Here is a 16,091-nt window from a genome sequence, read left to right as displayed (position 1 = left end):
GAGCGAAAGCCTGACTGAAATCTTTCAAACAGGTTGTTGTGTTTGAGGTGATCCTGAAGTTGGGAAGCAACTTCCTTCACTAGCACCTTGGACAGGAAGGCAAGGTTGGCGTATGACTTGAGCAGAGCAGTGGGAATGGGGTCCAGGGCGAAGTGCATGATTTCATTCCTCTAAGGATTTCCATAATGTGGCTCTGTTGAACCTCTGTGAAACATGGGAGAGATGGCAAACTCCCAGGCGAGGGGTTGGTAGCAGAGGGAGACAGAGAGGAAGAGCTGGGCACAGGGCTTAAAGTGGGAAAAAATCCTGTGCCTGAAACTTTTTCTTGGGGAGGGGGGTCACAGTTTGAGATATTGGGAGAGCGGGTACAGAAGACAGCTTCTTGTCTCAATGTTTAAATGCATTAATACTATTTTATAGTCAATACAAAATATATGTCTCAATGTTAAAATGCATTAATACTTTAAATGAATGTGCAACAATACTATGTGCAATATGACAACCCTTGTGTACATAAGGTTCAGATATAGGAAAAGTTAGGATATGTATAGCATAGCATAGAGTACAGCACAGTGTTTTATTGTATAGTATAGTAGTATAGTAGATAGTGTACATAGCCTTTATTTATGTAAACCAGCTCTTTTCCCTTTTTTATTTTACCCTTGGCCCTCGTGTTTTTAGTCTTTTTCCAAGCACCAGGGGAGCCCCCCCCTCCTAAATTTCGTTGTATGGTACCTGTACTGTATTACAGTTTTTCTCAATTGCTAAAACACATTTCACAAAACTTTCCTCCATTTTCCCAAAACTCTAAACACAACACACTTGTCTAAAGCTACATAAGCAAAACCACACCTTCTCTCTTCAAAACTCAAACACAAACCCTACCCCTAATCCTAACCCTAACCTTACTGTAACCCTAGCACCTAACCCTAACCCTAGTTTTCCCACATGTATGATAGTCATGCATAAAAATAAATCTGCGCTCCCTGTCTAACGTTATATCTAACATTACATATTTGACATTACAGTAAGGCTGATTTTGCATGATAGTCATGCATTTTTAGATATTAGGGATGCACAATATGCATTTTTTCCAACCGATACCGATACCGATATTTACCCGCTTCTCGTGGCCGATAACCGATACCGATGCCGATATTATTATTATTATTATTTTATTTTTTCTTTCCTAGCCCCAGGGGAGCTCCCCCTCCCAAATTTCGTTGTTTGGTACCTGTACTATATCAATGACAATAAAGACCATTCAGATATAATTTCACAGTTGATAACCTGTAGTTCATGCACACCTGAAGGTAAGAAAGGCTATGTAGTGAGCAAAGATTGATGATTTAATATTCCATAGTGATCTCACCAAATCTAACTTACATCACTATTGTTAACACAACAAAGAGAACACTTCTGACTCTTCAAATGTTCATTTATTATTTCCTCTAACAAACTAAATCTGTTATAGACAGTGCACAATGCGTTTTTTAGCCAAGATCTGGCCTCCTTTTATGAAAACAAAAAAGGCTCACCTAAGAGTAATTAGATGCGTTGTGCGACCTCATCATTGTCCGAGTCTCTCCTAGGGTCATAGCTGTAACATACTGTGTGTTGTCTCACTAAACCACACTAACACACTGATGTGATTCGCTTTCTGTATCCGTCGTGTCCCAACGGAGTTGCCGTAGGTCGCGGCCAGCAACCAGAAATAAACTACATGTCTACAGTAAAGTCGTGTCCGTGTCTGTCAAGAACATTACAATAGCGAGCAGCGGTAAAGCTGTCAATTCCCTTGTCATCCAGTACCGGGAAACCGATGTCAGGGCTATGTGGCACTAAGTCCGCCCAGCATGGTGTCGGTAAACCTGGAGACATGTCCGCGTTAGACTGTGATGGCAGCGGATCTTCTTCCGACAGGCTAGCCATGCGACTTAGCCGTCAGCGGAGAAGTTTCTTGGGGAACACTGCACAGTGGATACACTCATCGGTAGAGATAACAGCGGCCTGGGCGTGGATTAATCCCAGACACACTGCGCACTTAGAGTGGGTGTCCCAGCTAGCCATTTACGTCTCGGCTGTGCTAGGTCCGCTAGCCTCAACGTTAGCCATTGCTGGCTAGGGGTTGTAGGCTAGCTGCTAGCAGGCCTCGCTACTTCACCCGTTAGCTTGTCAGCTATCAAGGGAAAACAGAGGGGCCAGGGGAGGGATATTACTATCTACCCGCTACAAGATGTGTCGTTGTGTTGTAACTCGTAGACCTTTGCCCTCCTCTCCGAACGTTTGTCGAACATGTGTTGCAAATTGCAAACGCAATATCTGCCTCAGAAACTGTGAAGAATGTCCACACCGGGGAAGGCATGTTTCGCTCGCGTCTCGTCAAAACAAACTGCGTGCCTGAGTGCGGAAACCGGAAGCAGAGCGCGGAAACCGGAAGCAGAAATATTTCCGGCTTCATAATATCGGTTAAATATCGGCTAAATTTTATAAAACCGATAAACATTAATGTCCCATTATCGGGCCGATAAATATCGGTGCCGATAATATCGTGCATCCCTATTAGATATCTATTTCCCCCCTTTAAATGGCATATGATGTCCGAAATTTTACTAAAGTTCAGCCGCGAAGTTGTTGCACTGTTGTCCTATCGAGTTTTACGTAAATAAAGGTTTGAAAAATGTTACCGTATTCCCACATGTACCGTAACATGTACAATACTGTACTGTATCACAACTCAATGCAAACACTACAGAGGATCCGTTACACACAACAATACTCACTGAAAACAATGTTCAGGGTGTGATGTTTTTTTATTTATTTATGGAACTATACCACACACACACACACACACACCACAATCATTTGCAACAAGTGTCTTAAATTTTGAGTCGTTATGTTTAATGAATGAAGCCAGGTGTGTTCATTATGTTACAATTTTGCTGACTGTGGCAAGCATTTTGCATCACATGAGCTTTAATTTGAGAATTTGACATTTTGAGCAGAGTTTTTTGCAACTTGTGTTTTAGCAAGACAAAATGTGTTTAGATTTATGAGAAAAGGAGGATTGTGTTTTGTGAATTGTGTCTTCATGTGAAATGTGTTTATGGTTTTGGCAAATGGGAGCTAGTTTTATTAAATGTGTTTAGAGAACTGGTCATTTGGTTTAGAGAATTGGCTTTTGTGTTTTAGCAATTGGGAAAAACTGTAATGACAATAAAGACCATTCATTCATTCATAATACTGTTTTATACTTAATAAAAAAAATAGATGTCTTTAAAAGGCAAAACTGATTGCATCACTTAAGCCACTATCACAATAACAATACAGAATAAAATATATACAAAGAACAAACTGATTACTTATTAAGCCACTATCACTTATATTCTCCTTCTTGGCACCACGTTCCATAAGGCTTCCCGTCACTACTCGGGGTTTTTCCTGGCTCAAAATGAGGCGGAGGTGGTACCAGTGGTGTTTGACATCGGGGGGGACCCATGAAGCAGGGCTGTCTGGGGGTCCTTAAACGAGCATCAAACACTTAATTTCTTGCATTCTGGTGAATTGATATGCACCAATTTGTGCCCTTTCGCCATCAATTTATGGTGGAAATGTCATTATATATGTAAAGGAAAAAACAATATTCAGGCACCAGATGGCCATTCAAAATATAATGTAATATAATGCAATATAAGGCTCTCAGGCATTCTGTACTTTCAAATATGTATTCTCCTTGAGCAGTCAACATCAACCATCAGCTGTTTCGCTAGCAAACACGAAAGCTAAGTTATTTGTGAAACAGCGCCCCCGCCACCACAATTGCAGTTTTTTAATTTTTTTTTAATTCTCCCACGCCGCGCTGTGCCGGAGTACTTTAAGCCCTGTGGGCATCAGAGAGCGAATGTTGTTGACCTTGGATCTGAAAAAGTCAATGAAGCTGTTACATCGCTGCTCTGTAGCCTCAGTAGTGGGAGATGGTTGTGGCTTCAGGAGATGATTTATGGTGGAAAAAAATAGCTAGCTAGTTATAATAATAATAATAACTTGCATTTATATAGCACCTTTCAGGGAACCCAAGGTCGCTTAGTTATCTAACCAGCTAGATATACATTACCACTAACTCTAAACTAGCGTGCTAGCTAAAGTTACCTGAGGTAACTTACTTCTAAATATGGATCTGGCTGGGGCTAAGTTAATTTATCTGAGGAGGTAAACACACACTTTATTTGTTTTAAGCACTTTTAACAAATTATTTACCAACAAGGCATCTGCCTATGGTCCTAGCGGTCACCAGAAACTAGACTCACTCACTGAACATGTAACTACAGAGATATGTGAAACCTGGACATAAACAAAACCTTCAAAAAGGGTTTAGGCAAGGCAAGTTTATTTGTATCGCACATTTCATACGACAATTCAAAGTGCTTTACGTACATTATATAAAGACAATACAGTAAGAGGAGTATAGTAAGATTTGTATTTTATTTTATGTTATGCTATGTATTGTATGTTTTATTATCCATATTCTAAAGGCTTGCTTAGATTAGTTTTAGATCTTTTTTTACTGATTAGATTTCTATTCTGGAAAGTTATGGAAATATTTTAAGTAGATCATGTATCATTTGTATATTTAAACATAAAAATTCAGAAAACAATAAATGTACCCATCCATGGGTTTGACCTTTCATCTGCCTCAGTGTCCTGCATTCGGGTTCACAAAAAAAAGAAGAAAAAAAGTGCCCTGCCATATTCTGCTCCCCTTCGCGTGAGTCGCACGTAGCTCGGGCTGTGCTTGTGATAGAGACATGAGCCAGATGTTATCTTTATGCGCCTGGGTCTCCTGAACAAGTAGAGACCAACCCCGAGTCGTTCAGAGCTTCCTACGCTGAGCTATGGTAACTCTCCCGCACCTACCACACAATACCTCCGGAAAACCGCAAAAATTAGGCATTCACCGGTAGGGGGTAGGTGCGGGAAAGTTACCACAGCTCATCGTAGGAATCATTGATCGACTCGGGGTTGGTCTCTACGTGTTTAGGAGACTCAGGCGCATAAAGATCATGAAAGGGCTCATGTCTCTATCACAACCACAGCACAGCTACGCGCGAATCATACGAAGGGGAGCAAGATATGGCAGGGGACTTTTTCTGTCAAAACTCCGGTTTTGAAGAAAAGCACTCCATACCTTTAAGAGGTGATAACCACTAATAAGCTGCCAAACCAAAAGGTCTATCATATCAAAACATAATCTAGGGATGTATAGGAATAAAAAAATCACATCTAGAATTTGCCCAGAATTTGGTAATGAAATGTTCCATTTTGGGGTTTGGCCCAAGGACTATTACCGCCGAATGGGCTACTGGATTTTGAGGTTATAGAAAGTTTAAGCTTTATTGTCAATCCCATCTGGCAACCCTGTGCGCCAGGGTTTCCGTTAGAAAAAATTGCCGCCGGACATCGTGTCCGGGAAGATTTCGATTTACCGGACAAACGTGATATATTCCGGTCACCATATTAAAATATAATTAAAAAATCAAAATCAAAATCATATATTTTTTTTCCAAATCTAATATAGCTGTTTGTCGCGGTGATTACTGTTGTGTAGCGGCCTATATATGCCATTTAATGTCTATTTCTCATCCGATACGATTAGATGCGAGCTATATAATATATAATAATATAACATGATTCGCATGCGCGCTATGCCATTATGTCCAGCGCTGAACGGGCGCATCGATCAATGAACGGACTCCACATTACGTTAACTGAAGTTTGTTCAATTGTTTGGGATTAATGTGAGTTTTCTATTTTCTCTTTCCAGTTTTACCCTTTTTTAATCAATAAAACAACGTCATTTCTATAACCATATATCTCCGCAACTTGCAATGCGCATTAGCCGCGTTGTAACGGTTTTCCTCGTTGACTTGGTTGTCCGGGGTGCCAGTCAGGGCGAGGCCTGACAATTTTAGTTAGTGTGGGGTTGTTTTAGTCAGTCTTTAGTCAAGTTAAACCTTTACAAGCGCTACATGCATCAAAACATGAACCCTTTTTTGTTATACACATGTGAATAGGTTATTGTAATATTATAGCATTTTGCACAACAGACGAAAATTAGTACACAAAGGACATGTGTTGCAATTCAGGTGCACTGTATTGTCACGAATAAACAAAGAACTCTCAAAAAATCTACTCAAATATGCAACCAGCGTTAACTTGGGAGTGTCCAGTTCACAAACTCCGATAGGCTTAGTGGTGTCGGGTTACCCGCGCTGCTTTAGATGAGCAGCTCCTGCTCTCTCCCCAGCTCCGGTGCAAGCGTATGACATTCCCAACGGCCTTGTATCCAACTGTATCCTTACGGGGCATTGTATCCAAAGGAATCATTACGTTTCATCCAGCTCTTCGCGGTCCGAGTAGGCTAAAACATTTACCGAGACGCAGACAGCAGACGCGACCAGCGGCACAAGCACGAACGGACGGAATAATCCACTTCCTGGTTTGTTTGAATCATCCCGCTCTCAGCACTCGGTGAGAGACACCTTATCATTTCGCGTCGTCTGTAGAGAACGGGGATTGGATGATTTACGATTGGATACCGGCAGCGTGTGACGTGTGACAGCGTGTGAAAAAATCGTGGAAGTGACAGTCGGCGGCGGAGACATGGCAGATGTGTGACCTTGCCCTCCCCAAGGCGACTTCGGTCCGCAGTTTTAATTCGGTTACAGGCACACTGGAGAATACGGGGATTTTTTTAAATAGAAGGAATCAGAAAGTGAACTTTAGCGAATTGTATTCAAATTGTGCTTAGAGGGAATTATTTTCACCGGACATTTATGTCCAACGAGTTTTCAATTTGTCGGACTTCAACAAATTTTACCGGACAAAGACCGGTAATTGCCGGTTAACGGAAACCCTGCTGTGCGCTTTCAGCCTCGTCAAACTGCGTCAAAACATATTAAAACTAGGGATGCTCCGATTTATCGGCCACCGATTTATCGGCCACCGATTTAAATCGGCCGATTTCACTCCAAATGACTCGATCGGTGATCGGCAAAAATGGCCGATCGCAAAAACCGATCTTTTTTTTCTTTTTTCTTTTTTTTCTGGGGAAGACAGATAACTGAACAGAAAACATAGGAGGACGTAACAGTATGTAAACCATGAAGGCCACGTTTATGATGTCTTTTATACAGCCATATCGACTGACTTGGGCTTCAGGCCCTAACTGGGTGATAGGCCAGACCTTTACTATGCCATAAAAATGGGTCTGCGTTTGCTTGGTGCCTAATGGATCAAAACTTTTGTCTAAAAAGCATAAAATATGTAGGCTATCCAGTCAGTAGGCCTACAGTTATGTATTTTTTTAAAAATCGGTATCGGTATCGGTTGATCTTGAGGAAAAAAATCGGTGATCGGTATCGGCCCCAAAAATCCAGATCGGAGCATCCCTAATTAAAACGTCATAAAATTACATGTTAACACAAAATGGAGGTTTAATTCGCCCCTCCCGGCGAAATGCATTCTGGGAGGCAGTATGCATACTGTGTAAACGGTAGGGTTGGGTACCGTTTGGTTTGGTACACGCCATTAATGCCGAGCGGCGATGTTTTATATAAGGTGATCAAATACCAACATATCCTGATGCTACAGCTGCAGCAGAACATGGGGAACTACAGCACTGAACATAGGTTACCGTATAATATACATGTGACTGACAGATACGGCCAAGACACACACACACACACACACACACACACACAGAAAGATAATCAGCTCATTGAATATTAAGTATACAAGAGTACACACAGAACCGGGAACGCGCATACAGCACTGAACAACATCCGTAGAATATAAACTTGTGACTGACAGTCACATACATACATACATACATACATACATACATCAGTGTTTCCTCCAGGAATTTTTACAATGGTGGCGCGTGCACGCGCATGAAACGCGCACGCTCGCTCAAAACAACTACGTAATTTCAGCCAAAACTCGAGGATGGCCCAAAAAAATAAAATGTTTTCCTGTAAATTAAAAACAAGGGTAGTCCGTCCGTCCGTCCCTCTCTGGAATGGAATGGAATGGACTTTATTTGTCATTGCTACAGTACAGGTACCAGACAACGAAATGGTCCATTAAATAAAATGACACGGTTCAAATGTTCACGCCGGCAGTCCGGCTCTCACACATACTGGCAGCGTCCCGGTCTGACTTAGCTCTCGTTTGTGCACGGCTTTCTTTCTTTCCTTCCTTCCTTCCTTCCTTTATGTGAAGTGGCCGGTCCCGGGCACAGCTGCCTCGTATCCGCTCAACGAGCCCGGCGGTTCGGTGCTGCGCTGATTAGCGGATGCGGGACAGCTGTGTGAGCGGATCGCTCCATCTCTCATCTTGATGAAGATGAATGATCTTTATTGTCATTGTAACAGGTACAACGTAATTTAAATGAGGAATCACAAAACAGTTTTGCAAGCTCGTCGCTTCGCGCTTGTGGGTGTGTCTAGCGCTGTGAAGGTCTGAAAAGCGGCCTAAATCTTTTTTTTTTTTTTTGGTTGAGAAATCTGAATGGTGGCGGAGGAAATTCCATCGTGGCGGACCGCCACGATGAAATGCATGTAGAGGAAACACTGTACATACATACATACATACATACATACATACATACATACATACATACATACATACATACATACATACACACACACACACAGACAGACAGACACACACACACACACTGAAAGATTATCAGCTCATCAATATGAAGTAGGCCTACACGTCGCCTCGCACTTGTTGAGAGCGATTCAGTCTCGGATTACATGCACTGAGTGGAACTTTAACAGGCGATGTCACGTGCGGTTGCATGTAACGTCCGTTTCGGACACCAGAGGAACCGAAAAGAGGAACCGAAATCTCTCTTGTAATTCGGTTCGGTAGGTACCGAATGTAAAGTAACCGGTACCATACCGGTACCGGTTTTCGGTACCCAACCCTAGTAAACGGTCGGCTGGTTTTCGCATACTTATTATGAATTTAGTAGGCAGTATGCAGTATATACTCATTGAGTATGCTAGTATGCAGTATGCTAGTATACCATTCCGAACACAGCCTCAGTGATGTTGGTATGGGTGACATGGCTATACAATGGTTTAGGAACTACCTTACAGAACCCAGTGTGGTTAGACAGATGGTCACTAGGGGTGGGAACAGCAGGGTAACTCACGATAGGATAACCGTTAGGGATGTCCCGATACCATTTTTTCACTACCGATACCGATACCTGGGCTTCAGGTATCTGCGATACCGATACAGATCCGATATTTGTATTTATTGTTTTACTCCTGAATAATAACAAATACTTCCCCAGTATAGTCCACAACAACAGTTGGCTATTAAAGACTGCCAGCCTTTATTCAAGCAACAAAAACAGTACTCTGCAGTACTCAGTGACCAACTGGTAAAAACAATTTAAACAGCAGCATTCAGCATTGTAGAATTTTTTTTTGTTACTGTCTGATTTCTAGTTTTAGTGCCTTCAGGTTTTTATTCTATTTATCTTCTCTTACAAATGGCAAATCAATTATAGGACCCTTTTTAAAAGTGTAGCCCGCTGGTGAGACCAGAAACCAATCGCAGAATCGAAGGGGTGTCAACAATATCTGGTTTTCGTTTTTTTTATAACAGGCAACTTGAAGTTTTAAGTACCCAGTCCATATAATAAAAAACTGTTTAAAGTTTAACATCACTAAATACTTATAATCTGTGGATTGGATTAACTGTTCTCGTTTGTCAGAGGCTACCAGTAAGTGATAATGACTTGTAAACATACTCTCGTTTTAGGACGTGTTCAAAAGCAAGGACTGTGTGTTCATCTAGTTATATGTAGTTACGGTATGTGTTTTTAGCATGTCCATGTTCTCTCAGTATGTTGTGATGATATAAAAACGCAGTTAGACGTTCCTAGCGATGTACCACTGTTAGCCACTAGCTGTTAGCAGCGTTTGTTGTTGTGGTTTGGTCAGTCACTTTTCTCCTGTCGCATTCCCATTTGGTGCACCAACATTCAAATACCAGTGTCGTCTTGAATTTCTTTCCGATTTCAATGTATGACGCATCATTTGAAAGCTTACCATCTGTAGTTTCAGACTAAAAATAACCGGTAAATAACCGAAAAATGACTTAAGCAAATGGTTTATGATTTCACCAGCTGGCATCATTACATTGTCAGACTCATTACACACAGGTAGCTACTAGCCAACTCTCCTGCATGTGACCACTGACTACTACTGTTGGCATCACGTGAGTGACACCCCAGATCGGGCACGCAGATCGCAGCCAATTTTTTTTCTGATGCAATCTGCGATCCAGCATTCAGGACCAATATCGCAGCGATATGCGATATCAATATCGGATCGGGACATCCCTAATAATAACCGTACAATATTTTGCCCCCAATACCGATAGTATCACGGTACAGCGAATCTGCGATAATCGATACATTGTAAGGCAACGATACATCACGATATCTGTGTTAACTGAAGAAAAAATACCACTATAAAGGCAAAAGGCAGGAATTATGTTTTTTATTCATTCACTTTGTTGTCGCTGGTTCAATGAAACAAACTATAATTTAGTACTAGCCTACATATTTCCTACTCTTAGCTTAGTGTCTCTAACATACACTTACTGCAACTTATCCACATATGCCTGCCTTCACCTTCATTCATACAAAATAAAGTGCCAGGCAGCTTAACTGCCCAGAAAGCAGGAGTTAAAATGTTTAAAGGACGGACTACATATAACGCCGTAATAGCCATTTCAGTTAAATATTTTCGACACAGTATTTCTTCAGATTTTAGATTCTGTTAACATTAACATGCACATCATGAACCTTTTAAAGAAACTAAGGGTTAGGATGGGTTTATATTATCGAAACACTTACCTTAGTCTTCTTGTAGTCACAGAGGTACTCGACCTCAAAGTCATCGAAGTTATGCTTGTTCACCCGGAGGTCTTTGCAGTTGAGCCTCTTCTGGCGGCAGACAGCTTGCAGGTCTTCCCATGACAGCTTACACGACACGCTACAACCTGCACAGTAGGCAACACAGCGAACTAGAATGAAGTTGTTCAGGCAAATACACCACTCGCACACAATATAACCCAACAGGAAGGTAATTAGGAGAGCAATTTTCGGCGTGAAAGGATTTTTGTACTTGTGGAAGCGGTGCACGGCCAGTGTAGAAGGACGAGCGTGTATTTGTGTATTCTGGCGCGTAATGATAGTCATCACACAACCAGGTCGTGTGCTTCATAAATTGCAAAAAAAAGAATAAAAAAATATTTTTTGGACGTATGCTGTATAAATATGACGACAGGTAACATGTGCAAATTGTCAGTAGTTAGCAAGGGAATTTGCTGCCATGTTATTTCATTTGGACGACTGGCCACAATTAACGCCGCCAAGTGAAAGTTTGCAACAATACTTCAAGGCTGCTTAAGGAGCCACAAGTGAACACTTAACAGCTAGGCAGCTGTCTATCGCAACAATTAGGCCAATTCAGGCGTTTCATTACACATATATCAACGACAAAATTGCATCAAGTGGAACATTAACAATACCAAAGAGCCACGGTAAACCTAAAACAGAAGAAAACGATATCCACTTACGATAATCATAGCTACCTTTCAAATATTCCGCCATGTTTTCCGTGGTGTGTCTTCCCACTCTCTTTGGTTTTCCGCACCGCCAAAACACTGACGGACGTTGATTGGAGGAGTAGTTTGAGGAAGTGACGGTTGTGTGTTGGTGATTGGACACCGACCACATGACCATACATGACCCGCCTACAGCCTTTTTCTTCATGAAGGAGAAGGAAAGACGCTGGTGAGTCTGGGAGGTATTCCATCAACGTCGCTAAAGGAAAATGTAGGCTTATTCTGATCAATCTCACGAGATTGATTTTAAAAAGCCCACATTTTCATTTAGCGACATTGATGGAATACCCCCCTGGTCAGTTTTCTCAAAACAACAGATTCTCCTGATCTGGAGACAAACCGAACAATGTAGGAGTTGGCTAAATCCAGAAGATGGCAGTAGTGTAACGTTAAGGACGCAAGCTGCCGATACATCCAACAGAAGAAGAAGAAGAAGCTATTCGGGGACTAGATTCTCAGAAACCCGGTAGAAAAAGGTTTCATAAATGGGAATCTTTAAATGGAAAACATACAACGTTTTTTTTACTACGATTCAATGAATCTACAATCGTTGACATAACTTTTATTGAGAGCTATTAATAAGTAAATGGTTGAACCTGTTCTTATACATTTTGTAATCACTCAAAGGTGTTGGACAGGACATCATTGGACATTGTTTATTGAAGAGTTTTTTCTCTTTTTCTCTTATTTATTTATTTTTACCGCCGAGAAAGTGTCCTTTATTCAGAGACAGTTGTTTTAAAAGTCTGGACAACAATTTTAAATGTTATGCATGAAATATTTTTATTTTTTTTAAATTGCAAACATCACATTTTGTCAAACATGGACTTGTTGAGCTGTTTCCCATTGAGGACACAAGCAACATCATACTGTAGAATCATATAATGAAATCAAGATTAAATGCGAGCAGAAAAGAGTGAATACACAATCGTAACACGGTAAGGGAGCTACATGTGAAGTCTGGCTCCCCCGTGGCCACAAGTGGAAACTGCAATGTTTATGCAATGTTTATGCAATGTCTCCTTCTCAGACTCCTCCATGGCAGCATCAATACTGCTTCAAGCCAAAAAGTGATGGATTATATAGGTGATGAAATGTTTATGAGGCGGCGGGTAGGTTGGCAGGTAGGTAGGTCGCTGGTTCTACCGTGAGTCGGCGTCAGGAAGGTCGCTGGTATCATATCCAAGGTGTCTGCCACTGCCAATGTGCCCTTGAGCAAGACACTTAACCCCTAACTGCCCCAGTAATACATTCCTAACAAATCAAGCATTGTGTGTGTGTGTTTGTTTGTTTACTACATGGTCCAATGAATGACAGTGTACTCACAATACAAGGTTTACATTTACATTCTTTTATTTATTTTTTCATTTAGGGTTAGGCCCCTTTGAGGAAGTGACGGTTGTGTGTTGGTGATTGGACACCGACCACATGACCAAAAGCGACTTACAATTATCCAAAGCGACTTACAACAAACACATTTGTCTAAGTAAGTGAATAATCTATCCAAAGTAGGGGAGACCGGGGTGAGTAGTGCCAGTTTTTACTTGAGGCGTCTTTAAAGTGAGGGCATGACAGTAATGTCTCCAACTAAAATAGGTACACATATTTCAGGATGTGGGGCATCCCTGGGAATAATCACTTTGGATCTAAAATAAACAGTTTTCAAAATGTGACTTTCCCCAAAAAGTGGTCTCTTGGCACAACTTGCCCCCAAGGTGGGGTGAGTTGTGCCATGGGAGAAAATACATTGGGGTAAATTGTGCCACTGATTATGTTAAAGTAAAACAGAACATTTTCATCTCATATAATGCTACATCAAAGCAAAACAAATTCAATACCAAATTACTTCTTAAAGGTTTATTTAAAGATGATGTTTACAACTTTAAAGACCAACTTGGCCCCGCCTATTGTATAGTAGGTTAAACGGCTCTAAAACTCTGGGAACTCCAGAGTTTTCTGGATTAACAAAGCTGAAGGAAATCAGATGTTACTGGGACAAAAAAATATATCACACAAACTCAATTTCCCATAATTATTCTCTCTTCAAGAGTAGTCCCATCAAACATTCTTTTTAGCCTGGTTTCGGTCTCTTTCAGGCACAAAACCGTGACTGTGTGTAAAAGGCATTGAGAGGTTGGTGAAAGGATGGAATGAAATATGTACAGTAGATACCCTGTCAAATATATGAGATGTCTTAAGTAGGCCTACATATTACCATTTTCCGAACAAAATCAAGTTAAAAATCAAGAACAAAATCGATCAACCTTCTCCACCAATCCTATGTAATTATAGGATTTGGTTTTACCACCAAAGTTCACAATGACAAATTCACCATCATCCTATCCGCATGGTGATGGTGGGCATTTCCTGGGTAACTAATTATTGATATTCCCCATTTCTTTTCTCTAACCTGCTTTTTCACCTCTGATCCAGCTTGCAGGGACATCAATGTCATTTCTTCGCACTAACTCAAATGCTAGTTCACGGCATTTCATGGCACTTATACAGTGAAACATTGCATCTAGACGTTTTATGTGGTCTGCAAGCTGTCTCCATTTTTTCATTGAAGACATGGATGGAATGTCCTGTTCTTGTTACTTCTCCATATATATCTCTTTAAAGTCATCAGCAGATGTTCATCTCCCTTGCCATCTGACGTCTGCTCTTCCCCTGCTGCACCTCTCTCACTGCTCTCTCCACATCCACAAGAGAGACGGAAGCCCTCTCTGTCTTATATAAACGCGTAGCATGATGGTTTTTGTTTTTTAACCATTTACCTTATTATGGTTTTTGGTCTAAAATTCAAAATGGCACATCATTTCTGTGTTAAAATGTAAGAATACAATGTACAATTACAGTAAAATAACATTTTAATAATAATCATAAGTGGGGGTGAGTTGTGCCACTAGCACAACTTAACCCAGGCCTTTTGGCACAAATCACCCCCCCTGCCATTTTAACAAACATGTATCATCCAGCAGTTTAGAGCTAACATCATGCTAACAGTATAGCCTCATATTGTAGCTTACTAAAGCACTAACACATGTGTGAATTGTTTTCAAACTATACTTGTTCAGACACAACAATCAAAAAACCGTGAACATTATTATTATTTTTTACTTAAATGTGCTTATCATTTGTGCCATGTGCCTCTCTTGTTTGCAGGATGAGTAAAATGGATGACTCTTCAAAAAAGTGTGGTCATATGATCAACTTCTTCTATGGTTTTCTAGAAAAAAGGGGTGGAAACACTTCCCCCATGGCACAAATCACCCCGGTCACCTCCCCCCAGTGTTTGCGCACCACACATTCCTGATTCAGAGCCATGTCTCTCAGTGGTGTGATTAAATGTGAAATAAAATAATGATTAATACGGGTTGTCATTTCTAAATGGTGAAACCAATCAGAAAAAGAGAACATTGAATTAAAGCGGAGAATCTCTAATTTTTGATTGATTTCGAATTCAAACTGTTGGGTGGAGAGAGCTAAAATAAGTCCAAATGCTTTCCAATACTTATGGAGGGCACGGTAGACGGTTCTTTCGTCAGAGAACCTTGTGAACAGACCCTATAGCAGGGGTCGGCAACAGGCGGCCCATGGGCCATTGCTGGCCCATCACCAATAATATTTGGCCCAGCAGATTATTTTGAGAATCCACTTTTTTTTCTTTCTTTTTTTTTTTACAATATCGGACCGACAGTCCCACATATAGTGCCTATAATGTCCGAATAGAGAATCGACCTCCACCTGAATAATGCTTATTGTACTTTTATCCATGTTGAGAGTGAATGACACAGGGACAGACAATCAGGCAGCGAAGCGCACTAAGTAGGTGGACAACGCGTGGTGCTGAAATAGCCGACATGCGGTGTGTGGTTTGAAAGAAATAACACGAGCTCAGTAAACCATTCAAACGTAATGTTTACGTACAGTATATGTGACTGCAACACACATATGAACAGTAACAAAGCAAATTCTGTTTAATTTTCTGAAAAACATTGACAACAAAATCGGCGCAAACAAAAAGCAGAATCCGCTTGATCTTCGATCTACGCTCCTCAAACGACAGAGCAAACACGCTATTAGGGATAATAATTACAATGAGCCATTCATTCAAAATATACAAAATACAATTAGGTTATTAAATACAATAACGACAGGCTTGGTACTCACTTAATGTGAAAAGTGGCATCTCCCATCGGTCACTATTTGCTTGATATCTGGTGATATGGACGTCACTTTAATCCGCAGGCAGTTCTCAAGGTTTTTATGCATCAATCGATTCCTCTCGTGCGTCTTTATCGCATTCATTGATGAAAAGGACGACTCGCATGTATAGAAAGGGAACATTGTGAGCACGTAAAATGTGAGTCTCA

General features: G+C 41.0%; 1 protein-coding gene across 1 annotated transcript in view; it reads right to left on the bottom strand.

Annotated features, from left to right (window-relative positions):
• suv39h1a (SUV39H1 histone lysine methyltransferase a) overlaps positions 1 to 11,701 on the bottom strand; it is a gene marked incomplete at both ends in the record, with an annotated part of 47,300 nt that extends 35,599 nt beyond the window's left edge. Inside the window, 2 exons of the mRNA XM_080533164.1 lie at positions 10,943 to 11,088; positions 11,683 to 11,701. Coding sequence (XP_080389290.1) covers positions 10,943 to 11,088; positions 11,683 to 11,701 — 165 coding nt within the window. The remainder of the gene's footprint in view (positions 1 to 10,942; positions 11,089 to 11,682) is intronic.
• Between the last annotated feature and the right edge of the window lie 4,390 nt (positions 11,702 to 16,091).

The sequence above is a fragment of the Nansenia antarctica genome (assembly GCF_963989245.1).
Source record: "Nansenia antarctica genome assembly, chromosome: 6".
NCBI classification, from domain to species: Eukaryota; Metazoa; Chordata; class Actinopteri; order Argentiniformes; family Microstomatidae; genus Nansenia; species Nansenia antarctica.
Note: the sequence above shows the minus strand (reverse complement) of the source record. Positions and strands in the feature narration are given on the sequence as shown.